This window comes from Castanea sativa, chromosome 3 (assembly GCF_040712315.1).
Source record: "Castanea sativa cultivar Marrone di Chiusa Pesio chromosome 3, ASM4071231v1".
In the NCBI taxonomy this organism is placed as follows: domain Eukaryota; kingdom Viridiplantae; phylum Streptophyta; class Magnoliopsida; order Fagales; family Fagaceae; genus Castanea; species Castanea sativa.
The window spans coordinates 25,774,092-25,799,855 of record NC_134015.1 but is presented as its reverse complement, the minus strand read 5'-3'; the positions used below and the strand labels follow the sequence as shown (position 1 = coordinate 25,799,855).

The 25,764-nt window shown below is 32.0% G+C and overlaps 3 protein-coding genes across 3 annotated transcripts; all 3 read left to right on the top strand.

Annotated features, from left to right (window-relative positions):
- The first annotated feature begins 3,520 nt into the window (after positions 1-3,520).
- LOC142627980 (annexin D5-like) lies at positions 3,521-9,181 on the top strand. The gene is made up of 6 exons (XM_075801896.1): positions 3,521-3,761; positions 4,956-5,101; positions 5,269-5,487; positions 7,714-7,929; positions 8,010-8,099; positions 8,599-9,181. The coding sequence occupies exons 1-6, from the start codon at positions 3,557-3,559 to the stop codon at positions 8,800-8,802; spliced, it is 1,080 nt and encodes a 359-aa protein (XP_075658011.1). The 5' UTR covers positions 3,521-3,556; the 3' UTR covers positions 8,803-9,181.
- Positions 9,182-10,039: 858 nt separating this feature from the next.
- LOC142627981 (purple acid phosphatase 17-like) lies at positions 10,040-13,806 on the top strand. The gene is made up of 7 exons (XM_075801897.1): positions 10,040-10,260; positions 12,013-12,169; positions 12,241-12,348; positions 12,630-12,754; positions 12,867-12,995; positions 13,318-13,385; positions 13,492-13,806. The coding sequence occupies exons 1-7, from the start codon at positions 10,063-10,065 to the stop codon at positions 13,709-13,711; spliced, it is 1,005 nt and encodes a 334-aa protein (XP_075658012.1). The 5' UTR covers positions 10,040-10,062; the 3' UTR covers positions 13,712-13,806.
- A 5,900-nt stretch (positions 13,807-19,706) lies between these two features.
- On the top strand, positions 19,707-24,272 carry LOC142628076 (purple acid phosphatase 3-like). The gene is made up of 7 exons (XM_075802039.1): positions 19,707-20,109; positions 21,822-21,978; positions 22,692-22,799; positions 22,946-23,073; positions 23,348-23,476; positions 23,582-23,649; positions 23,735-24,272. The coding sequence occupies exons 1-7, from the start codon at positions 19,915-19,917 to the stop codon at positions 23,946-23,948; spliced, it is 999 nt and encodes a 332-aa protein (XP_075658154.1). The 5' UTR covers positions 19,707-19,914; the 3' UTR covers positions 23,949-24,272.
- The last annotated feature ends 1,492 nt before the right edge of the window (positions 24,273-25,764 follow it).

The window sequence follows — 25,764 nt, the reverse complement described above, 5'->3', positions numbered from 1 at the left end:
ATATGGTCAAACTGAAAATACATTTCAGTTAATGTAAATTGATGTAGAATAGACCGTCATGGCCTTCCTAGACTCTCATGCGCATCTGAAATCATTGTGCAAGGTAAAAAGGCACTAGTAAAAATCATAGGCCTTGGAGTCAAAATTGCATAAAATTTGGCAAGCTAAAGCGAAATAGCTTTCTGAGCAATAATTATCGCTTTGCCACAAGGTACCCCCTAAAAATGGTGAATTCCCTCATTGAGGCCCTCGAAAACTGCGATTTTGCCATTTATAGTAAATTTTTTCCATAATAACTTTTCACTCAAAAGTCAGAATAAGGTTCCACTTGTTTGGGATGACGCTTAATGTTAGTAGTTTATGATTCTGCATTAAACTCAATTTTCCCATTTTTGGTAAATTTCGGTATTATATCACCTAATCGCATAATTAGTGAGAATTAGAGTTTTAGACGTTTTTCTTAGTATTTATATGTTTTGTCTCTATCAGAGGCAAATTAGACTTCTATAAATAAACACAGACTATTATCAACAAACACAAAGTCTAACCAACCAAGGCTAAACAGATCCTCTTCCTCCCAAACAATCTCTCTTCCATATCTTCCTCCCTCTTCCTCCATCTTTCTCCTTCTTTCTCCCTCAAAACCCACAACCTCTCTTTACTTTTGATTTAGTAATTATTTGTTCTTGTATTGGAATTATATACTGTTCATTTCCATTTTGTACTTTTGATTTTTTTTTTATTTGTTATTATAGGAGGCAACACAGGAAACCAGGCCCAAATCAAAAATAGGAATGGGCTGAAATGTAAGCCCAATGCAATTTATTTGTAAAGGTGGGTTGTTAAGGTCAACCCTTCGAGCCTTAGTAGCCTCAATTGATGAATTTAAAGAAAAAGAAATATATGAGTCAATAGTTTAAGAAGAGATTAGTAGAAAGAAAGAACAAGGAGTATTATTCAAGCTTTCTCCTTAGGCTATCCGAGGAACAATTTTTCTTATGATAACAAGTCTTTTGTTTACACAATTCCTAATTCCTCTGTCCCTTTCTTTTCTCTCAGTTTTTCTGATCCCTTTTTAGGAGGATCATTCCTACTATATATAGCTATTGGGATTGCATCCTTGCCTTCCAGTTGGAGAGTCATTGATCCTTCCTTAGATACTTGTCTCATCATTGCTTTGTTGCTGGTGGTAGAGTAGCATGTAGGGTGTTAAGACACTATTCAGGGATCATTTTGCCATTAATGCGGCTGGCTGAGTTGGTACAGTACATTAAATGTGGAGATGATGGGTGCTTTATCTGGAAGCTTCCTCCTTGCATTGCTTGCACGTCTCTACTTCCTTCCTTAGTCTTCAATCATGTGGCCTTGGTAGGTCATCTAAAGTCTCCTAAGGAGTGTACGCTCCTCGGGTTCCTCGGGTGGGTTAACTTCCTTGATCTTACTATCTGGATTGTTCTTATTGCGCTAGGCTTGAGATAACGAGTAGTCAGGCCCAATTGCTTCCTCGGTCCGAACCTAGTTGGTAATATTCCCCTTTTTTAAGTCCTCCCCTCCCACAGTTATTGTACTAGAATTTATGTATTTTTTCATTTAAAAAATTGTGGATTTTGGCATTTTTTGTATTTGGTTGTGGAATTATTGTGTTTTACCGTTGAACTTTTATATACTATCTTGTGTTGTGCATATGTGATATATATAGGTATGGTGAGATACTCAATTGTATTGTAGGCATAGTTTTTGACAACTTTTTTGGAAAATATTTTAAATTGGGAAATAGGATTTACATGCAATACCAAACATGTATTTTCTAGAACGCAAACAAACAGTTGAAAATATTTTCATTTTTATAACACTCGCAAACTATTTTACATATTGCTAAACATAGCCTAAGCAATTTTGAGCTTATGCGACATTTAATAAAAGTGAGGTTAACATATTTGGGTGGAGGTCAACATCAAACACAAAAGACAAAATTGAAAGTTTTTAAGTGTAAGGATCAAAATGAAAACTATCCCAAACATAAAGGTTCAAAATGTAAAGTTAGTCAAAAAGAAAAACATTACAATCAATTATTACACGTGTCTAAATTCAAGGTTAATGTATGTATTCTTTTTTGAAATTTTGACTTTATTAAACACGCACACACACACACAAAGTACCTTGCCATCTTAGTGGTGACTCCAAATGTAAAACCCTCAATTTAGGAGAAACAATAACATCTGTTGAATTATTATTTTGAGAGGTAATAACATAGTCTCACTCATTCACATGAGTTTGCCCTAAATAACGAGAACTTAAAAATGGGCTGAGGTCGTAGTCTCTCAAACTAATAACATGATTTTTTATTTTTATTTTTTTTCATATTTGAAATAAGATAAATATGATATAGTGGTCTCACATGCATCCTTCCTGACTAGCACTAATTTAATATTAGAATTTAGGATGGGTCTCAATCAACCCAATTTATATATTATAAAATTATAAAATTTCTTCTCATTGAATAAACTATTTAACATTGAATATGGTCTCTGCTATAAGAAACCATGAGTGTAAATGGTGATTATGGAAAATAATAATAATAAAGGATGTCAAATTACAAAATTGTAAATATCTTTTTTGTATTTTTGTTCAATTTTTTCCTCTCTTTCATATAGATCTTTTAAGTTTAAGGTGTTTCATTTTGGCCCATGGAGTTTGAGTTTATTTTCAAAAAGGTCACTCTCTCTCTCTCTCTCTCTTAACGGCCAGATTACTCATATAAATGGAAGTATCATTTTTTTTAAATGAAGTCAAACTTGGTGGACCAAAACAAAAGATCTTAAACTTAAAGGACCTAAATGAAAAGAAGCCAAAACTCTATAAGTGAAACCAGTAATTTAATCTAGCGGAAATTACATAAAAATATCTAGAGTTTAAATCGTATTTTGTATCTAGTCAGTTATGTCAATTAAAATCCTAAATTTATGAAATTATTTTAATTTGAAGCATGTGTCCATCTTTGTTATTCATTTTCATTATTCTAAACTATGTTTCACCTAGAACTTGTTCCTAACTTAATTTGATAATTATTATATAAAGAAGATAAAAAGAGAAAGCTTTGTTTAGAGTAAGAAAATGAATATGAAAAATTCAAAATTCATTTTTCTTAGCTTTGGTTTGCTTTGAGTAATGTATAAATGTTTGCTTTTTGTTAAAAAAATCGCATAAATTTAATTGTTACTTTAATATCTTTTATTTTTTTTTTTTGAGAAACAATTTAGACTTTAATTGAGTGTAAGTAAAAACTTAAAACTTAATGTGGGTTTAAAATCAGCTTATTTATTCTCCAAAAAAAAAAAAATCAGCTTATTTATCTTTTTATTAGAAATACGTTAAAATATACCAAAAGCAACAAAAAAAAAATTTGAAAATTGAAAAAAATTGTAATTAAAAAAAGTGACAAAAAAATGAAATTTGAAAAAAAAAAACCGTCGATAAAATCGAGAAAATAAATAAATAATTTTTATGCTTTACCGTTTAAAAATCAAATAAACAATAAATACAAAGCACAAGGTTGATGACTTTTTATCTTGACTTGGTGCAAGGTTGTTCACTTGTCAGTTGTGCATTTATTGGCAAAACAAGACTACTGCCGCTGCTAAAGGACAAGAGTTTCTCGATCTCTTTGAGAGAACAAAGAAGAAGAATGTCTACGGTGACTATACCTCCGGTGCTCACTTCGCCTCGTGATGATGCTATGCACCTCTACCGTGCTTTCAAAGGTACTTTTTATTTTTTTATTTTTTGGGTACCAAGCAAGCATACCCAAACTCTGTTTTTGGGTTCTCTCTTTTTTTTTCACAAATATTTTCCTGTTTAGATGAGAACTTTAAAAAAGAAAAAAAAAATTTAAATGTATGGGAAGTGAAAATGACGTGGAAAAAAAAAGAAGAAAGCCCATTTCGAAGAAGATTCGAAAGGCCTAGTTTTTTTGGTTTGATCTGTGACTCAAAACTGGAACTTTGGAGTGCAAAATGACTTTTGAGGGTATCAAATTTAGAAAGTGAATGTTTGCTGTTTCCCCTTTTAATTTTTTGAAATTGAACACACATGATCTATCTATTAACAAAATAATTGGAGAGCATTCATTTTATGATGTGAGGAGAGGATTTAAAAGTGTAAAATGCTTGGCAGAAGTAGAAAACAACACATAAAAAAGAATTACAAGAAACACAGTTGCTTCTGATTACTTTCTTTATATGATTGGATTATGAGTTCATGTCATGTATACAATATTTCCACAAATAAGGGGTTAAAATATATTCCAATTAGGCCATAGAGCCATCCCTTGTTTATAAATTAATCCATCTCACACGATTTGAAAATGTGTTCAAAATTGGCCACTTATCTGCATTGTGTCCGGTCTAGTACACTGGAGCATTGGACCGAAGCTTTGCCTGAAACTCGGGTCCTTGACAATCATATGTATTTTATTTGTATCATCTTTACCTTTCCAGTTCATTGTCCTATTTGAAAAGCAAGTGTATTCTAACTATTTGTTGATTTCTGTTATGTTATGATTGTGGCAATATGCTATTTTTTCAATGAATTGAAATGAAATTATGTGTGGTGGATTGAAATAGATGCTTGAAAATGTTTTCATCTTGCCCGTTTGTCAACTTTACTTCTTCGACAATGAAGCATAATAGAGTGACTAAATTTTATGATCCCTCCTTTTTCCGGGCTTAAGACCGGATTGGAACGAAATTTATAACACTAAGCATCAATTCATTAATTAACCTTTACATATATCTATACATTGCTGTTCCATTTATAGATAATCTTATTTCATTTCAAGTCTGATACTTTCATGATAGTTAGTGAGAAATATAATCTATATGAAATTGGGTTCTGAAAGTTATGGTCTTTATTTATTTATAGTTTCAATCAACGTATTTATCTATCTTCATTTACAGGATTTGGCTGTGATACTGAAGCAATTATCAATATTCTTGCCCATCGGGATGCAACCCAGCGTGCTCTTATTCAACAAGAATATAGAGCCATGTATTCTCAAGAACTTAACAAACGCTTGTCTTCAGAGCTAAGTAACAATGTCAAGGTATGTGAAAGATTTTTTTTTTTGTGATTTCATTCCCACGTTTGTGAAAAGTTGTAATCCTTATCATTTCTACTTTTGTCTATTATTTTACTATGCACTAGTAATTGGTGGATCTCTCTCTCTTGTGAACCTCATTTAGATATTTTTGTTTTATTGGTTTATGTCAGAAAGCAGTTTCACTCTGGATGCATGATCCAGCAGCACGGGATGCTACGATAGTGAGGCAGGCATTAAGTGGTGATATTGTTGATCTTAAAGCTGCTACTGAAGTAATATGTTCCCGTACTCCGTCCCAAATTCAACAATTTAAACAAATTTATTTTTCAACATTTGGTACTTACCTTGAGCATGACATTGAATATCAAGCCTCTGGAGATCTCAAAAAGGTCATCCACTCTGTTTCTCTCTCTCTCTGCATGTGTGTGCTTCAGTGCTTATGTTGTTATTAAGTTGCTTAACTTTCTAGTCTCTAACTCAATAGTTATTTAGTTTAATTTGGTCTTTGTACTTTTACCTTGTTGATATTAGTATCTTCTAAGTTCTCTATTATCCAGATATATAACATTACAATCTCCTTTGAGGCATTGTTCAAAATTTTTAATGAAAATAGCATGTTGATAGAAAGTTTTGTGTTTAAATTAGTTGTATTACTAAGAGGTTGATCTTTACACATGTGATGGGTGAAAATTCTTTTCTGATATGTGTGTGTGTGATGGATGCAAAAATGTTTACTACTTCCAAATTATATCATGCCAGTTCATCTAGAGGAGGACTGCTTAATAAAACAAGGCATTATGGAGTGTTAATTCTGCCAAATTAGAGTCCTATACAGGCTGTACGCCAGACAGGGAGAATTGGATAATGGATATTGATCTTGAGAATTTCTGCGTGTAGTTGTTGCTCATAAGAATTGAACTCATGCACTTGCTCTTGAGCGCTTGAGATATTATCAAGTCCTTTAAATTATTTCTTCTACTGATGTTAAGTATGAGTTTGTGTTGTATTGTCGATGCAATGGGAGACTATGGACCACCTTTTGATACATGATACATTGCAGTATGGCTTTTGACTTATGGTGTTATGTTTTTAGGATGTTTGGGATTCAGTGGGTAGTACCGGAGAAGGTTCTTGATTTATTATGTGGATGACAGATTGGGGGACCTAATCGTTTGTCAGCTATTTGGAACCTTGTTCCCTTATGTGTGCTTTGGAGTATATGGTGGGAAATAAATCAACATACTTTTGAAGATGTGGAATGCACGTCCACTCAATTTCTACCATCTTTCATTAGTTCTGTTTATGAGTGGTCGTTTGCTTCAAGTCTACAGAGAGTAATTCTGTTCAAGATTTCATATGTAGATAATTTTTTTATTGTAATTATTAATTTAGGCTATTTCATGTCTTTTTTCATGTAGTAGCCTCTTTTAAATAAATTATTCTTGACTATCAAAAAAAAATTGACAGAGCCTTTTGTGATGGAGAATCTGCTCCTGTAGATTGCTGATGTATGGTCATAGTTTTTTGACGATGTGTTTGAGAGATGAGGATTAATAAATAGTATAAACCATTAAAGAAAAAAATAGACTTATGGACAATATATGGGTGGTCTAGAAGTGTTTGACATTCTACTACCTATTCATGTAAAATTTGGGAAAAGGATGCATTGGTTATGGAATAAATTGGTGGCATGAAGTCACTCTTTCTTGGAAGAATGAAAATGTGAATGAAGGCACCAACCTGTAATAAATTCTTGTAAAGGAGAATTCTAATTTCTATATGTACCATTTAGGATATTACATAATTTAATATATATTTTATAATAGTGGATCAACGGTTAAAATTATGTAGCATAATACATGCAAAAAAGAAAAAAGTGTGTATAGTAGAATGACCCTTGTATATATTCTCAGTAAGGATGTAATGAAAATCTATGGTAACATGAAGTATGTAGGAAAGGAAGTGCTTTGGAACTATATATCTTTCATTTTTGTTGATATTGTAGAACATAGATGTAACAACAATGCATTTAAAGTTTTAGGAATGTCCACAAAGTTTGTGTAGAAAGGAAAGAAACAGTTGAACAAATCAGAAATACAGTTTCATTTTTTTGAAGGGTAAAATGCAATGAGAACCCTACAACTTTAAGTTGATTGCAAATTGATCTCTCATGCTTTCAATCTACAAAAAATGGTAAAATTTCTTCTACCATTCACCTCATGTCTAATTTTGTCAATTTAATGACTTTTTCTTTTTGCCACCTTTATCAGTGTGGGGTTAATTTTTCTTAGTTCAGTGTTAGTTTAAATTGAAATCATGATGGGTCATATTGCCACTGACCCAATGTTGGAGGAGTCTCACTGCTTATTGCCCACCTTTTATCACCTCACAAAGGTCTTCCACTATGTTGGTGACTCAGGTTCAAAGATGTTCTAGTGCAGGCAATATTGGCATTTGTTGAGTAGTTTTGCCCATTCATAGTAAATTTACATCTGCCACCACCAGCAGAGCCCCTCCCCTTCTCTCCCAAATATAAATCCAAATTGATATCCTCTTCTGGATTTTTTTTAAGCATTTAAATAATTAGTGTCATGATTTATATCATTTTTGTATAGTTACTGCTTGCATATATAAGAACACCACGCTATGAAGGCCCGGAAGTTGATAAATTGATGGTGGAGAAGGATGCAAAAGCTCTCTTCAAAGCTGGGGAGAAGAAATTGGGAACTGATGAGAACACTTTCATACAAATTTTCAGTGGAAGAAGCAGGGCACAATTGGCTGCAATTGATTCTGCTTACCATAATTTTTATGGAAACTCATTACAAAAGGTATGTCTATAGGGCAGTGTTGAGCCATCTTCCCTACAAAATCTTTGCTTCCCTGCTCATGCATCCTTGACTTATTGCAGGCAGTTAAAAAGGAAACCTCTGGGAACTTTGAGTTTGCCCTTCTGACTATCTTACGATGTGCTCACAATCCAGGAAAGTACTTCGCAAAGGTATCAATTTAACATTTTTCTGGACAAATGTTTTGACCCACAATTTCCTGAAGTTTGATGGAAAAGAAGAGTTGGATGCTTTTCCTTTTCTTCTAATTCCACATATTTTTGCTCTGAGATTTCATTGGACATAAAAATTGTATACTTTTAATATACTTGGAGGAGATGCTATGTCATCTACGGATGTTCGTTTGCCCTCTCACGATTGTTGACTTTAGAGAATCATGGAACCTCACACTAATTATAACCACAAGAACAACAAAGCCTTATCCCAAATTGTTTGGGGTTGGCTGGAACTACACCCTGATTATAAATTAAATTATGCTCATTCTGTAAATAATGAAAATTATTTGATTTGTTGAATTCCATTTTTATATTCTCTTTTGGTGTGATGGAATCTGGAATAAATTTTGGCAGTTTGTAACTCTGAATTTCATGTGTGTCAGTTGTGACATGGTTTACTTCAAATTGAAATGTAAACATTCATAAAAATTTGTAGGTTTTACACAAAGCAATGAAGGGTTTGGGAACAAATGACACTACACTGATAAGGATAGTTGTAACAAGGGCTGAGATTGATATGCAGTATATAAAGGCAGAGTACCAGAAGAAATATGGAAAGACTTTGAATGATGCTGTTCACTCAGAGACATCAGGCCATTACAGGGCTTTTCTTCTTGCTCTTCTAAGCCCCAGCCATTAGACTGGATATCACTCTCAGGTTCGTGTGAAGTAGGATATGAAGTATGTACTATCCATTTCTTAAGTACAATTTGTTTGGTAGTTTGTGAACCTGGAAGTCAAGTCAGTCATTGTCAAGAATGATCCAAATGCGTGGTGTTCGTTTCTGTCGCGTGAAGTGTCTGCTTTATGGTTGTAATTATATCAGAAAACATGGCATGAGAAGCAAAATATCTTGAATGTTGCATTTGTTCTGATGTTGATGTTAACTCAGCTGTTTTGTACAGTTATGTGTTGGATTGGATTGGATTGGTTCTTTTGGGCATTCATATGACAGCTGTATGTGTAGAAGTTTGATTTGTGATGAAAATATACTGCCTGAACGTCTCAAATATGAGAAATCCTTTGTGAGGATAGCGTGGGAATGCAGAGCTGAGTTTCAATAATCCTTGGCACAAATAGGATAAATATATAAAGGATAATGGAAAGTACTTATAAATTATAATTCTGTTAATCAAACTAAGCAGATAGTGGGCGAGCTTGATTCATTAAAAGCAAATACTTGTTCACCAATTGAACAAGCCATTTTCTAGCTTACTTACCTAAGGTTTAATTTTTAACATGCCATGGTTAAGCAATCCCAATTTTTTAACCCAAATGTGGAAAAACGAAGAAAGAGCAAATTTAATTTACATCCGATTTTTATTTATTTTTTTTAAATTTTTTCTCTCCGTTGCTTCTTTAAATGATATTAACCCATCATTGGCCTTCTAAAACTTTGGCTTGAAATTGAACGAACATTTGTTAAAAAAACTATTTATGTCATTCATTGAGAGATATAATTAAGTTGGTCTGTCAAAATTAGCTCTACGTTAAGTCGTTAACCCAAGAAGGTGTGAGTATAATAGAGATAATGATATGGGAGGCAGCAATTACATGAAGAAGAATATTCCAGTTTCTGTCTCATAGATTATCCACCCTTTGCTACCTAAACATAGTTAGTCCCTTGAAACGGGGAGTACCAGTTAGCATATTCCCAAAGGTGACAGAAAAAAGTTATCCCTTAATTTTGGTGATAATAGCATTGCAATACTAGCATGTATAAATACAATCACACAAGGCCTCATTGATTACAATTTACAATATAAAAAAGTTAAAAAAAAAAAAAAATTTCCTTGAGTTGTTGCCTTTAGTTTTTAAGTACTGTTTTCTTCTTCTCTCTCTCTCCCCCATTTGAAACCTTTGTTTGATTGTCTCTTAACCCCTTCTCCCAAGGAATGCCATGGTTGTAACCATGGCCACCAAAGCTCAGTGCCTTCATTTGACAGCTGCTATGTTATGCATTTCTTTGGTGCTACCCAGTTTTGCAGATCTTCAAAGGTTTGAACACCCGGCAAAAGCCGACGGGCGACTAAGCTTTTTGGTGGTTGGAGATTGGGGCAGAAGAGGGTTTTACAACCAATCTGAAGTTGCTCTTCAGGTCCAAAAACCTTTATTCTTCTTCATTATTTTGCTTCCAATTACTTCTCTCTCTCTCTCTCTCTCTCTCTCTCTCTCTCTCTCATACATGCATAGAGCCTAAGAAGCAGCGGGCCCAAAGGGGCCGGGCCCCTAGTCTTAAGAAAAAAAAAAAAAAAGTATATTTTAAGCCTAAAAAAAATTTATATTTAGGCACCTTACGGAGCTTGGCCCAATCCCCTCCAAAATCATCAACCCAACTTAGCTCAGTGCCCAAATTCGTGTAAACATAAAAAATTTATCAAAAAACAAAATAAAAACCAATGGTATTTTATGTCTTTTGCCTTTGTTGGTAAATAATTGTATTTTAATGTATTATAAGATAATGATTTTGTGTATTTGTCTTGATTAATAGTTTGTTAATCTATATGTAGCTTGAAATCCTTAAAAAAATCACATAATTTATAAAAAAGCTAAGGCACAGCGTGATAAGATACAACAATTATATGCATATTTTATTGGTAAGTTACTAAGTTTTCAAAATAAATAATAATTATAAAAAATTTAAAAACATATCTCAAATCAAAGAAACTATATATATATAGACACACAAATACAATGTGGACAGCCATGGAGTGCCATTGGCATGTTGGATACAAACACGCGTCCGATTCGGACACACCCAAGGTTTTAAAGTCTCTGTGCTTCTTTAGCATAGAGCAAGTAATAAAAATTATAATGATATCAAAATGAATAAAATAAAAGTGTTTAGAAGCACCAAAATTTTCATTTCACGTTTCTTAATGGAAGAGAAGGTAGTTTCATGATCAAACTTCCTGAAAGCTCTACAAGCCACAAGGAATTCCATAAGTACGGTAATTAAACGAGGATCATATAGGAAAGACAGGAAATTTGGTCAATTCGATATCAAGGATAAATTACAAGAAGGGTCATGAACCCTCCATTCCTTGGCTTTGAGTTTGTAACTTTGTATGCATTTATTAGGAATTATAGTGTCAAATAATATGGAAAAATTAGAAAATTTGTCACTCTAAAAGATGTACTATAATTAGAATGACATATATAGGAAAGTGATGCAAATGTATAACCTCATTATATGTGAACGACCAGTGTTCCAAATCTTGTATGATTGTTTTTTTTTTAAAGATCCGCTGTATAATTGTTATTGTTACTTTATTAATGTAATGAAGAGGACCTTTTTTTTTTTTTTTTTTTTGAGAAGCTAATGAAGAGGACCTATTTATATACTAGAAGGCATGCCTATCTTATTGTATGCAACATGTTTCAGAAAACATTGAAAAAAAAAAAGCATTTTGTACAATGACAGTTTACTCTTTTTTATTCATATTTTAAGGAAATATATATACGTACAACCGTTAATTACATTATCATGCCATCAAAACGTAAGGTGATATGGGAAATTTGGATGCTCAAGTGCTCAACCATATCATAATTAATTGCTAATTAGTTGCAAGACCCTATATAAGTGGGTGGGGGGAGGGGGGGAATGGGTTGTGTTTATGATACACAAACTGTCACACAGTTTTGCACATACCGCTTTTTTTAATTGAAACTTTCGTGATTGGTTCAAAATCACAGTTAAAAAATGAGGTGTGTATAACAACTTGTGTGCAACAAGTATTGCACAAAAAAATATTACCATACCAGTAATGCCACTTTTGCTTTATTAGTATTATCTTTTTCTTTTTAAAACGGGTTTTCTCTAAACACACTATTAAGTTACGCAATGTAGATGGGAAGGATCGGAGAGAAATTAGACATAGACTTTGTCATATCCACTGGAGACAATTTCTATGACGATGGATTAGAGGGTGTCAATGATCCTGCATTTGAGGAGTCCTTTTCTAAAATTTATACTGCCAAGAGTCTTCAGAAACAGTGGTATAGTGGTAAGTACTAGTAATCCCCTCTAAAATAAGGATCACTCTCTCTCTCTCTCAAATGCTAGTTTTTTGTGCAGTTCTAGGAAATCATGACTATAGGGGCAATGTAGAAGCACAGTTAAGCCCTGTCTTGCAGAAGATTGACAGCCGATGGCTTTGCCAAAGATCTTTTATCCTTAACACAGGTATGTCAATATGTCAACATGCATACACGTATTTATATATGTGCAAAGGTTGGAAGTTAATAGTTTTTGCAATTTTTTCTCAGCGGTTGAAATGACTTGTTGTGATTAGAGTAATGCTACTTAATTTTACCTAGTCCAACGCTAATAATACTTTTATTGTGTACCAATTACAATAAACTATGTCAATCGCTATGAAAAATGTTACGTCCTTAAGTCTTATTGTAATTTAATACTACAATACCAAAACACTTTCTCATTTTGCTTCTACCTTGATTCATTAGAAATTGCGGAATTCTTCTTCCTGGATACCACTCCATTTTTGGACGATTACTACAAAGAGACAGACCACAAGTATGATTGGCGAGGTGTATTACCACGAAAGACTTACATTACTAATCTTCTTAAGGTATCTATTTAGAATAAGAAGCTAGTAAATAATACAGTCTGAATAATTATTCTGTTAAGAGAACCTTAATCACATATACCATGATTTAATGGTCATAATTTTTGTTACCAAGGATTTGGAATCAGCATTAAGGGAGTCAATTGCAAAGCGGAAGATTGTGATTGGCCACCATGCAATCAGAAGTATTGGGCATCATGGCGATACACCGGAGCTCATAAAGTACCTTCTCCCAATACTTCAGGTAATATCACCATCTTTCAAACAAAATCAATAAGTCTAGAGGCATAAATTTTTTTTTAACAGTCAAGATAACATGTCGTGATTAGTAGTATTAATAAGAATAGTGATGGTAATACATCCATGTAAAAGTGATATTGCTTTAATCTTAACATACTGTGTCAACAATAATGAAAAAGATTGTGATAAATTGTGTCATTTGTATTACTCAAAGAATATAAACCCTGTTTGCAAAGGGCTAAGTATATATACATATACCTATATTATGATTTGAATGTCACAATGCTCTATCTCGTTCCTTCACATCTCCTATGCTCAATACACAGGCTAATAATGTTGAACTATACATAAATGGTCACGACCATTGCTTGGAACGCATTAGTACTCCTGACAGGTAAAATATATAGAGAACCCTTCTCTGCAGAATTTCTTTTCAAAATAAGCCATCTGGGTGATCAAATTTATGCTAATGAAAACATATATATGGGATTAAAATGCAGTCCCATCCAATTTTTAACAAGTGGAGCAGGTTCAAAGGCATGGAGGGGTGATGTCAATGTGAAGAGACTTAACAGTGATGATGTTAAATTCTTCTATGATGGTCAAGGCTTCATGTCTGTGCAACTGACTCAGACAGAAGCTGTGGTTGTGTTCTATGATGTCTTCGGCAAGGAACTGCACAAATGGGAGGTGTCTAAACAGCTTTACTCAGCCATGTAAATGTTGATCTCTACAAACAGTCGCATCATAGCTCTTGCTTTTTAGCTGGATTGTGAACATATCACTACTTGAAATGGAATTTGAACTAGGGCCGTAATTAGGATTTTAAACTTTGGGAGCCGAACTATGTATTTATACATTAGTAATATTGTATATTATATATAAAATAAATAAATTTAACATATTATAATATTTCTAAACTCAAATTACTACGCAAATATTGTCTAATTTGTTATAAACATGTAAAAAAAACATTTAGCAACTCCCATAAAAAAAATCTTTCATAAAATAAAATTTATCAATTATCAATTTTCACATGGAACTTCCTAACAATTTTCTTTTCATAAAAAAAAGGAAAAAAAAAAAGAAAAAAAGACTACCTTATCACTATGGCAACCCAAATTTCTACTACAAACTAATCAATGTTGGCAAAACTTATCAGCCTGAACCTAAAAGCAAAAATCAACTAATAAAAACAAATTGATGATGTAACATGAGAAAAATATATAGAACTTGGAGAAAAAGATTAAATTTGTGAAAAAAATTGATGAGGGAGAGAGAGAGTTTTCAACTTCAAGACTAAAAATGCAATAAATAAATAAATAGTACAACAATTTTGTATTCTTAGAAAAAAAAAAAAAAAAAAAAACAAAAAAGAGGCACGCTAGGGATATACTAGAGATTTTTGAAAAATCCTTGTTTTGTTTGGATGTGGTCGACTTGTGGGATTTCAAAGTCATTGAATACAAAGCCAGTCATTGTTTGTGGGATTTCAAACGTAAAAACATATATTCTGTCGGTGAAATTTTTGGGGGGTGGCAATCACTACATTTGTAGGGGCCACCTTATTTGTATATAATATTAACTAGGGATTCCAAAGTTTTGGGTGGCCCATGCCCTTAAGATTGTGCCTCCTCCCTGATTGGAAGCAATGTGGAAGGCTGAAAGCCAGAATTTTTTTTAAAAAAGTGGTCAAATTACATATATTAATAGTTTTAATAGAAAATCTATTAATATATTAAGTTTCTGTGACACATGTTTCCTATCATTTGCAGTAATGTTTCATCACTTTTTATGTAAAATGATTGGACTATATGACAGTTTAACAACTCATGAATCATGTTGAGGTATATGAGTCTCTTAAATAAAAAAGAATATAAATAAAAGAAGAAGTTTATTCTAACTGTGCTCCTCTCACAAAAATTTGAACTTCACATCTATGATTTTATAAATAACTTATTTTCCATTCAAATTATTGTATTACATCATATTTTCATATTTTACGTTTACCACCAACAAAACGTAGCGTTATTCTTAGCGTGCTTGCACTAAGGCACTGTTTTTTGATAGGCAAGAATATTCAAATCCGGTTGGCATATCCATTATGGATATGGGTTGAAAATGAGAATTCATGATCCTTAGGTGTTTGCATTGTCTTTGTAGCTCCCATGTGACATCTATCCCCCGGCAAGTTTCTCCCATCTTTTGTTATACATGGGCGGATCTATATAGGTTCCTTTCACTTTAAATCCATCTTATTTTGCATTATTTTATTTTAGTTGAGACAAATTTAACTATACCACTATATAAAAAAACATTAAAACCAAAAAAAAAAAAAAATTATAGTCGCCATCACGAGAAAGCACAATTCATTCAAGTTATAATGTATATAACTTTAAGAATTGTTACATTACTCATGTTTAATTTGGTAAGATTGGATTTTAAATTTTGGGAATTTTTGAGGTACTGTTTAGACTCATTGACAATTTTAGCAAAATTTAGCCATGATGATTAATTAATCAATTATGGGAATAATGATTTCAATTCATGGTCAGTTAAATCAATGCAACAAATCACAACAATGAAAATGTAGAAGTATAAATGAACATAGTGATTTGTGTATGATGTGAAAAAATAATGGCTACTACCAATGAAATAACACACCAAGGGTTTAGCCACCAACGATTGGCATGGACCGCATCCCCTTTTGTGCCTTACAGTTATCCCTGTCATGCAGCTAGGATGCACAGTCCGCTTAATTTCCATTTCTACGGTTTGAGCTCATTATTGATGATGAGCAGAGAGTACGCAAATATCTCTAAATAGAGGCATGAAAGAAATCTACCTAATTATAGATCCATGAACAATTATAAATCCATGATGAAGATCTACACACCAGACTAAGTATGGAGATAGGGGCAATCTCAAGAAGAGGTTAGGATCGTTAGGCATCCAAGCTTAAGACCGCCTAGCTCTAGTTGGCACTTATTCGTATTACAGAGTCATACTTAAATGGACTTTACTAAATAGGCCCTCACCCTAACCCTAAAATCTAACTAAGATGGAGAAAAAAAAAAACAAAAAACAAAAATACAAGCAAATAAAGGGAGTAGTGCATAAAATGAATCATCCAAACATTAAGCATATGATCATCCAAAAGAGATTGACATTTAATGATTAAGTTTTATTTAGGATGAACTTGATTAGATTAATGTCTACATTAAATCTTAAATATCTTCCCAAATTAGTTTGTACATTGAGAATATATGTATTTTTAGCTTTCATTAATACTATGCTCTTGCCTTTCAGAAAGCATCTCATCAATCAAGTAACCATTAATTCCCTTTCACAGTCAACTTATTTCAAATTCAAATCTTAAAGTCTCACAGGAAGGATTGTCAGTAAGGTTGTTAAAATCAGGATCTTACGTAGGATCATTGAAGGTAAGTGGGATCGTAAATCGTAAAATTAGATCGTAAATCGTAAGATCCTACATATATTTAGGTTTAAAGCAAAAAAAACACATTGATAGTGGCTTTGTATGTTGAATAATCACGTAAATTATAAATTCACCCATAAAAAAAACTTAGATTTGCATTATATGATGTAATTTGCATGTCAAACATCGCTAAGTCTATACTAACGAAACAAATATATTTAAGTTTTGACCCAATGTATCTAAAAAGTTCAATAAATGTTTAATTAGCAACCAAATACCAAAATATTTATCAAAACAAATGGAAAATATTTTCTAAGTTCTAAGTTCCAAATTTGAAATCCAAAATAAGTTAGCAAATGGAAACTAACTAACTACAATATGAAATCTAAAAGTAAGATGAATATTAAGGTGAAGTGAACATTTAATTATTCTCATTTTAAGGTTCTTATAACCACCGTCCTAAATTTCTAATCATCATCATCCATTTCATTATCTATGTATGCTAGAGTTGCAAAAGACATCAAGATACAATTTTGCATTCAACTATTCAAGTTATACCACTCAGCAATAATTAAATAACATGTTTTAAAAAATCAATCGATCAATATACAAATACAAGCATATCTAATAAAATTATATATAAAAAATATTTGAATAATATTAAAACATAAATTAGTATATTGATCAAACAAATTTAACAACATTATAGCTTAAAAGGCGGCAAAGCCAACATCAAATTCTTCATTTAAAAATGATGAAGCATCCTCCATTTTGATTACAAGTGAACTAGAAACTAGAAAACATTTGCTTAGTTTTTACATAATTTTATAAAACAAAAAATAAAAAGGCATACCATCATAACATGAAAAAAATTAAAACCCTTAAAGTTTCATCAAAATAAAAAATGTATCCCATAAAAAAAATTTTATGTTTTCGGTAGGATCTCATATGATCCTACGTATGATCCTACTATTTTTATGATCCTAGTGTGATCCTAAACATTTTGGTGAGGTGAGATTATAAAATTGTGTGGTCCTACGATCTGGATTGCAATTTTGACAACCATAATTCTCACATTAATTGGGTCATTAGTTGTCTTGTCCATTTTTAATAGACTTTCTAATTCAAATTTCAATTCAAAATTAACTAATGTGAATTCTTTAGGATCCGTTTTGTTGGGTAGATAGGAAAAAAAAAAGTAGGGGGATAGAAGAAATTTTAGTTTTTTTTTTTCATGGTGTTTGGTAGGGAGGGTGGAAAATAGAAGGGGTGGAAAACTTATTTGTTTGATTAGGAAGAAAAATGAGATGATATGATAGAAAATGTGGTTTGTATAAAATTTACTCTCATTCTCCTATTACATGATATCATTAAATAAATAAAAATTTACTTTTCCATTATATATATATATATATATATATATATATATATATTTGTATTAGAGGTTGAAAGTTTACTTGGTGTGTAAAGCATTAGTGAATGTTTAGACCCTCAATTTCAAAATTACTAACACAGGGTTATATTCAAACAATGTATGTGCGGAATGATAAGTATAAGCTATACCCAAACAAGTAAACTACTCTAAGTCATAATTTAATCACAACACAACAGTAATTAAAAGTAAAGAGTAAGGGTTAGAGAGATACAAACACAAGATAACACCAACACGTGTTCTCAAAGAGGAAATCGAAGAACTCGGCCAAAAACCTCTCTGCCACCCTCCAAGCGGTAAAATGATCCACTAGAAAATCAGTTGGGATACATGAATAACAATAGATCCTTCAAGCCTAATCTACCTGATACCCCTAAGTCCTCTAAGCTTCTTACTCCAACAGGGTTAAGCCTAACCTTGTTTTTTCTAGCTTACCGGATCCGCAATAAGCCCATTGCATCAACTAAATGAATTGGTCTTCTTTGAACTGCTTCCTAAGTACCAAATAATCTTCTCACTGATATAAGTATGGTGAGATAAGGATTTGGCTAAAGGTCCTCTCAAGGGTATGTCAATGGAGAGGGTGAGAGTAGAGGTATTTGAGAATCAAAGGTATAAGATTGTGGATGAGTCAATCTTGTGTTTCTTTAGGATTTCTCTCACAAAATTCTCTCTGGAAGCTTTCTACATTTTGTGGATATAAGGGTATTTATAGTATAGTATGAGAAGTAATGTGAAGAGTCTTTTTTTTTTGCATAACAGGAGGTTCTGGCGATTTGACTCGCGACTGGGACTAGTCGTGAGTTTCAGTCGGGAAATAACTGACTGGCCAGACTGTACTTTTTATTTTATAGTGTTCCAGCTATTATGACTCTTCAGCTTCCTACATACTTCACACATGTGGCATTTCTGGCGAGTCACTACTCGCGAGCCACTCGCGAATCCTCTTGATTGCACACATACTTGAATTCTTCACACTCTCACACACGCAATCCTTACATGATTCTCACCTAAATATAAGGTATCTAATTACTGAATTACAAGCAAATTTGACATAGAATAAATCCAAAAAAATGTTGAATAAATTCAACTTTACAGAGGTGAAAACCAACATTATATGGTGCATTGTAAAATGATGTGATAAAATAAATAAAATAAATTTTAGTGTGTCAAAATGACATTTGGAATAGCACAACTGATGTTAGTGCTCTAATCCTCATCATTGTTGTTGCTTCTCCCCCACAACCATAGTTGTCGTTGCTCTCTCTCTCTCTCTCTCTCTCTCTCTCTATTTTTAAATTCAAAATTAATATCTTTCAGTTTCTCTCTTTCGTAATTTTTAATTTAAAAATTAATTAATTTTCCAGTTTTTTATGGTATTTTGCTTGTGATATTTTGAGATTATACAATGTGAATGAACTAGTATGTTAACTTGCGTTAAATTGTTTTTTTTTTTGAGAATCAACTTGCGTTAAATTCAGTTACGATAAAGGATAGCATTCTGTGGGAAACAAAGAGAAAATTAGGAATTTTTTCTTTAAATTTCATATGAACCAAACCAACTATTAGAAACAATGAATTTTTCCTTAAAAATTTTTAAAATGAAAATATTTTCCATAAAAAAAAATTATGCTAAAACAAATGCAATCTAATATTATTCACAAACTCCTGTACTTGCCCAAAAAAAAAAAAAACATACCATGCACAAACGGCAGTTTCCAAAGATTGGTATCATGGTGTGGAAGTTTTGTGGGTCCAAGGTTTGTCTAGTGGACCCCGCAGTTTATTGTCCATTTGTGGATGATTACTCATAAATGTCATGCATATATAGGCTCCAACTTTAGGGAGTAATGGGCTTATAGTAAACTCCTATGATGATATGATGTGCCTTGTTATTGACACCACCCCCAGATAATTCATCCCTAGTCAGTTGCTTTATTATTGCCACCCCCATCCCCCACTACAGCCATATAAAAAGCTTGCTTGCCTCTCTGTAATTCCCATAAGCATAAAGCTTCCTACTTTTTATCTCAATTTCTACCCCCAAAAACCATGGCTGCCTTTTCTAAGAAACCTATCCTTTTGTGTGTTACATTTACTGCTATACTGAGCTTGTGTTTGGTTCCCTCCCTAGCTGAGTTTCAGCGGTTTGTACAGTCAACAAAAGCTGATGGATCTCTTAGCTTTTTGGTGGTCGGAGACTGGGGAAGAAGAGGGGGTTATAACCAATCTCAAGTTGCTCATCAGGTCACTATTTTTTCTACCTTACATATATAGTTTTCTTTTCCAACCTTACGTTATCTTGATATACCTCCATCAACATTCTAACTTTTTTTTTTCTCCTTGTTGCTGTTGTTTCAATTATTTATTTTGCTTATTTTTTGTACTTGAACGGGAAAAAAATGTTGTTTACTTGTTCCAATAATCAGAATATATCAATTTAATAATCGAAATAAGACACTCTAGCTCTTGAATTTGCTAGAGTCAACAAATGCCTAAAAGACAACTTTTTTTTTTTTTTTTTTTTTTTAATATATTAAGTGAAGGATGGGGGATTTTTTATTTTATTTTTTTAGTATGAGGACTCAACTATTCCACTCACTGTCCATGAAACATTCTGAAAATTTCATGTACCGATAATTTGATAGATGAAAAACGTAGATGAGCCTAGCACCCAACTTCACCGAAAGGATTAAGCAGACAATCTGAATCTCAAATCTCTTCTAACTAGTCGAACTAAAATACTTTTTGTTTTGGTATAGAATTATAATCATGGTAAGTTTAAAAGTTAAAACCAAAAACCTCATCCTCCACCTAATGCTTATAAATAAGACGTATAAAATGAGATACGCCAGTTAACCAATCTCAATTGCTTAACAATGGAACCTTAGCCAGTGAGTTGTGGAAGCAAATTTAATTTGGCCCATCATCTACTAGGTTTTTTTTTTTTTGGCTAACCATCATCTACTGGTTCTTAACCTTCTGGACAAGACTCAACTCTATTTTATTTTATCTTATGTGCTGTTGTCTAAGTTTAAAAGTCTCAACTCTCAACAAATAAGGTAGAGCTTAAAAATAAAGCCTAAAAAATCTTACATCCAATGCTGTAAGATTTCGAACACCATGATAGCTCATCACATCAACATCAGAATCTTTTTTTTTTTGTTCATTATTCCCCTCTTATCTTTTTTTTTTTTTTTAAATTTGTTTGCTATGTATGGGAATAATTCCACATAGATTCCTTATGCTCTCTCAATCCAAAAGTCATGTTGTTTGTATTGTACCTTATGGAGCCAGAGAAGCATGTAAGGAGTTCCCCCTTACCTACATTATGACTATAAGACAAACTTATTCACGTTATTAATATGAAACTTCCATCAAACAGTGCCCTCGGGGCCCTTTTTACTATTACTACTTTTAACTTTTTCAGAGGTTATTATTTTATTTTATTTTATTTTTAAGTGTTAAGGCTCCACTCATTCTGACGTTGGTTATAATATAATCTTTATCCTCTCCTCCTTATTAAGTTAAATAATTAAAAAGAAATAATTTGGGGTGTAAAGGCCCAAATTATAAAACCAATCAATTTCTGACAACAAGCATATATGAGACCGAGCCTAACTCGATAAATTAAAACTCTTGGTAACGTTCGAGGACAACTAGACAGGTCTCCGCCCATTGAAATATCGACATGGGTTTTCCTTTCACGTTTCAAACTTTGCACAATTTTCTTTTGTTTATTTATCAAGCAATAGCTAAAATCATAGATAATTGGATGGTCTTCTATTCAAATATTCACAACATTTTATATCTTATCTGTAACTCAATCCCATTAAGAAAATTATATAGTAATTTCATTGCTTTAAGTTAGAGGATATTAAACAAGAATCTTTTTATTCTTTTTTTTTTTTCCTTACCTAATAAATTAATTATATGTGATTTTGTTGAATAATATCCAGATGGGAATAATTGGAGACAAGTTGGACATTGATTTTGTGATATCCACTGGAGATAATTTTTATGAGGATGGGCTGACGGGAGTTGATGATCCAGCATTTGATGAGTCATTTTCCAACATCTATACAGCACCTAGCTTGCAAAAGCAGTGGTACACTGGTATAATTCTACAAAACATTCTATTTAAATATAGTGCAAATATTATATTTTAGTTTTACACCCTATAATTTTGGTGTGCAACAAATTAAACTATGTAGTTTTAGGGATAACAAATTAAATCATCTACTTTCAATAGAAACAAATTAGTTTTTCTGGTCTCAAAAAGGAATTTAGTTTTTCATAATAAAAAAAAAAAAAAACAAATTAGAGCAATGCTACAACATACATAATATATTTCACAACAAATTTTATAACAAATGGGTTGTCAAGTTATTATTTATTCTCATTTGAATCCATTATTAATATTACTTTATTATCTGATAATTATAACTTGTCAACTTAACAATTATAAAAAAATATTATAATTTTAGATCTATTGAACAAAATAAATAGTATGGTTTCAAAAAGTGACAAATAAACTTTTAAATGGTCGAGCTTTAATTCATTACTTTTTAATATCTCATGATTTAATTTGTTATTTATGAAACTATATGTTTCAATTTATAATTTTTGAAAATTTTATGATTTAATTTGTTATTTTTAAATTTAATTTAATTACTATGTTACTACACTAGAAAGTTTAAAATATTATGTCTTTTTTTTTTAAGTTTAAAATGTAATTTTTCAGGAAAAAAATACAAGTAATATTAATAACATTATAATAAAATAAAAAGTGAAACATTTTTTAACTTCTTTGTATTATTATGTTGCAGTTTTGGGCAATCATGACTATAGGGGGGATGTTTTGGCACAACTCAGTCCTATCCTCAGGAAATTGGACAGCAGATGGCTTTGCTTGAGATCTTTTATCGTGGATGCAGGTAATACAACTCCACTTTACAGCTTTTCCTTTTTTTAATTTTTTTTTTATTTTATAAAAGCAACTTGGGAAGATATGACTATTTAAAATTTTAGAAAATTCAGTAGATTTTTTTATAATTTGAATTACTTTTCTATTTTTTGGCAGAAATTGTAGAATTTTTCTTCGTAGATACAACTCCTTTTTCGGATAAGTACTTCACGAGCCCAAAGGATGATGTCTATGACTGGAGAGGCGTATTACCTCGAGACCAATACCTTTCAAATCTCCTAAAGGTAAATCATTTAATTATATGCTCATGTGTTATAAAAAAATTAAAAAAAAAAAAAAAAATTCTCAACACATAAATAAGCTTCCTCTTCTCTTTTTTTTTTTTACTAAATAATGAGAAATTTAGTGAGAAAAGGACTTGGAAACATTATAACACAAAAAACAAAAACCACAAAGTTGAAAAACCAAAATTTATCTATGCACTACCATTTGTTTATAATGTACATTATAAACAAATTTAGATAGTGATCTAAATTTATAGTGAATCATCCATTTTAGGAATTGGATTTGGCATTGAAAGAGTCGACAGCAAAGTGGAAGATCGTGGTCGGTCATCATACAATCAGAAGTGCTGGGACTCATGGTAACACTGTAGAGCTTGTGGCTCAACTTCTTCCAATCCTTCAGGTAATTCAAAACGTTTACCAAATGATCTAAAAAAAAAAAAAGTCCCATGTAAATTATTTTCGAAGTAAATGAATGCTTCTACTCAATACTGTTTTAAATCTTCAGGCAAACAATGTCGACTTTTACATTAATGGACACGACCATTGCTTGGAACACATAAGTAGTCCTGACAGGTAAATATGAGTAATAATGATAATCCGAAACTTAAATTTTTGAAATGGAGAAAATCATAAAATTGAACCATATTTTTTGATGCAGTGCACTTCAATTCTTAACAAGTGGTGGTGGGTCAAAGGCATGGAAGGGTGATATTGATTGGTGGAATCCAAAGGAAATGAAGTTCTATTACGATGGACAAGGTTTCATGTCAGTGCAAATTACTCAAGCTGGTGTTGATATTGCATTCTATGATGTTGCTGGCAGAGTTTTGCACAAGTCGGGTACAAACAAACAGCTCTTCTCTACCATCTAGAGAAGTTTCACTGCAAATTAAGAAGAAAGGCTTAAGATCTAAAATATGAAGCTTAGCCCTCTACCGGGGGTCTTTAGAAAGAAGATAGAGTTTTTTATGTATTGGTATTAATATAAAAGCAAAAAACAGCAGGAGGAGGCTTTGGGGGATATGTATTATATTAGAAACTTCTTTTGCCGATTGCTTGTTGGGAGATATGTTAACAAAAGCAAGGAAAAGAAAGGATGAAGAGGAAGATTAAAGATATCTATTAATCTATGGTTTCATATATACCATGCTTTCAAACCTCTGTAGTCTCTATTAATGAAGTTTGTAGTTTAAAAATATCTGTTTGGTCTTGCAAGGTAAATGCTACTTTTAATCTATGGTTTCCAACTTTTATCCATGTTTGACTACAATAAGGTAAATGCTACTTTAATAAAATAAGAACAACTCATGCATAATGTATTCTAACATCTAAGTCTATAAGCTACTTAGATAAAGTTCTATCATGAATGCACAAGTATTGAAATCAAATAAAATACTATTTATCACATTTAATCAACAATACTCATTCACATTTGTAAGAAATGAAAAACACTCTCAATATTAGTTTAACCCATCTTATAACACCATGCAAGCCACTCGCTTGTTCCAACACAACATACTATCACAAAACCAATCACAAACATCACAAGTATAGAGTTTTACAAGTATTTAAATCAAATAAAATAATATTCATCATATCTAATCAATAATACTCATTAATATTTGCAAGAAATGAAAAACACTCTCAATATTAGTTTAAGCCACCTTATAACATCATGCAAGCCACCTGCTTGCTCCAACACAACATACCACCACAAAATCAATTTCGAACATCACAAGTATAGAGTTTTACAAGTATTGAAATGAAAAATAATACTATTCATCACATCTAATCAACAATATTCATTAACATTTACAAGAATTGAAAAACACTCCTAATATTTATTTAAACCACCTTATAACACCATGCAAGCCACCCGCTTACTCCAATACAATAACCCACTACAAAACCAATTTCCAACATCACAAGTATAGAGTTTTACAAGTATTTAAATTAAATAAAATATTAGTCATCACATCTAATCAACAATACTCATTTACATTTGCAAGAAATGAAAAACACTCCCAATATTGGTTTAACCCACTTTATAACACCATGCAAGCCACCCGCTTGCTCCAACACAACATACCACCACAATTCCAATTTCCAACATCACAAGTATAGAGTTTTATAAGGTTTTCAACTAAAATTTACTTACTTTGCTCAAGCTAGGCTTACAACTTTCAGAAAAAAATCCAAAGTCATTGCAAACAATGTGTATTTAGCCTGCAAAAGAAAAGTTCAATTTATAAGTACTCCAGTCTTGAAAATAATCCTCTCATAAATTACTACACAAACTCATAGCTTACACATGTAATACACATAGTGCTTACACCAATCAGAAAAGTGATGAATAGTATTTTATTCATAAAATATTATAACCTTCAATTCAGTAAAGGCAGTTAAGTGTTTCCCAATTCCCTACAACACTTACAATTACCCAACTCAAATACTGTCAAAATTTTACAAATATTTACCAACCCTACATTCAACACAACCTTTCAGCATTAACACCACCTCTATTTATCTCTCCAATAATTCATGGACTTTTTTTTAAAAAAAAAAAACCTTAAAAAGTGAAAGAACACCAATAGGACATATTTACCACTTTTTATGAACCTTTTAATTACCACACACCTTTCACTTTTCAATAATTCAAAATACAGAGAGCCAGCCTTACAATTTCAA

Coding starts and splice junctions, on each gene's coding strand:
- LOC142627980 (XM_075801896.1), top strand. CDS start 3,557: ATGACTTTTTATCTTGACTTGGTGCAAGGTTGTTCACTTGTCAGTTGT. Junction 5,488..7,713: donor CCTCTGGAGATCTCAAAAAG/GTCATCCACTCT, acceptor ATTTTTGTATAG/TTACTGCTTGCATATATAAG. Junction 7,930..8,009: donor ATGGAAACTCATTACAAAAG/GTATGTCTATAG, acceptor GACTTATTGCAG/GCAGTTAAAAAGGAAACCTC.
- LOC142627981 (XM_075801897.1), top strand. CDS start 10,063: ATGGTTGTAACCATGGCCACCAAAGCTCAGTGCCTTCATTTGACAGCT. Junction 12,170..12,240: donor TCAGAAACAGTGGTATAGTG/GTAAGTACTAGT, acceptor TTTTTTGTGCAG/TTCTAGGAAATCATGACTAT. Junction 12,996..13,317: donor ACCTTCTCCCAATACTTCAG/GTAATATCACCA, acceptor CTCAATACACAG/GCTAATAATGTTGAACTATA.
- LOC142628076 (XM_075802039.1), top strand. CDS start 19,915: ATGGCTGCCTTTTCTAAGAAACCTATCCTTTTGTGTGTTACATTTACT. Junction 23,074..23,347: donor ACCTTTCAAATCTCCTAAAG/GTAAATCATTTA, acceptor CATCCATTTTAG/GAATTGGATTTGGCATTGAA. Junction 23,477..23,581: donor AACTTCTTCCAATCCTTCAG/GTAATTCAAAAC, acceptor TTAAATCTTCAG/GCAAACAATGTCGACTTTTA.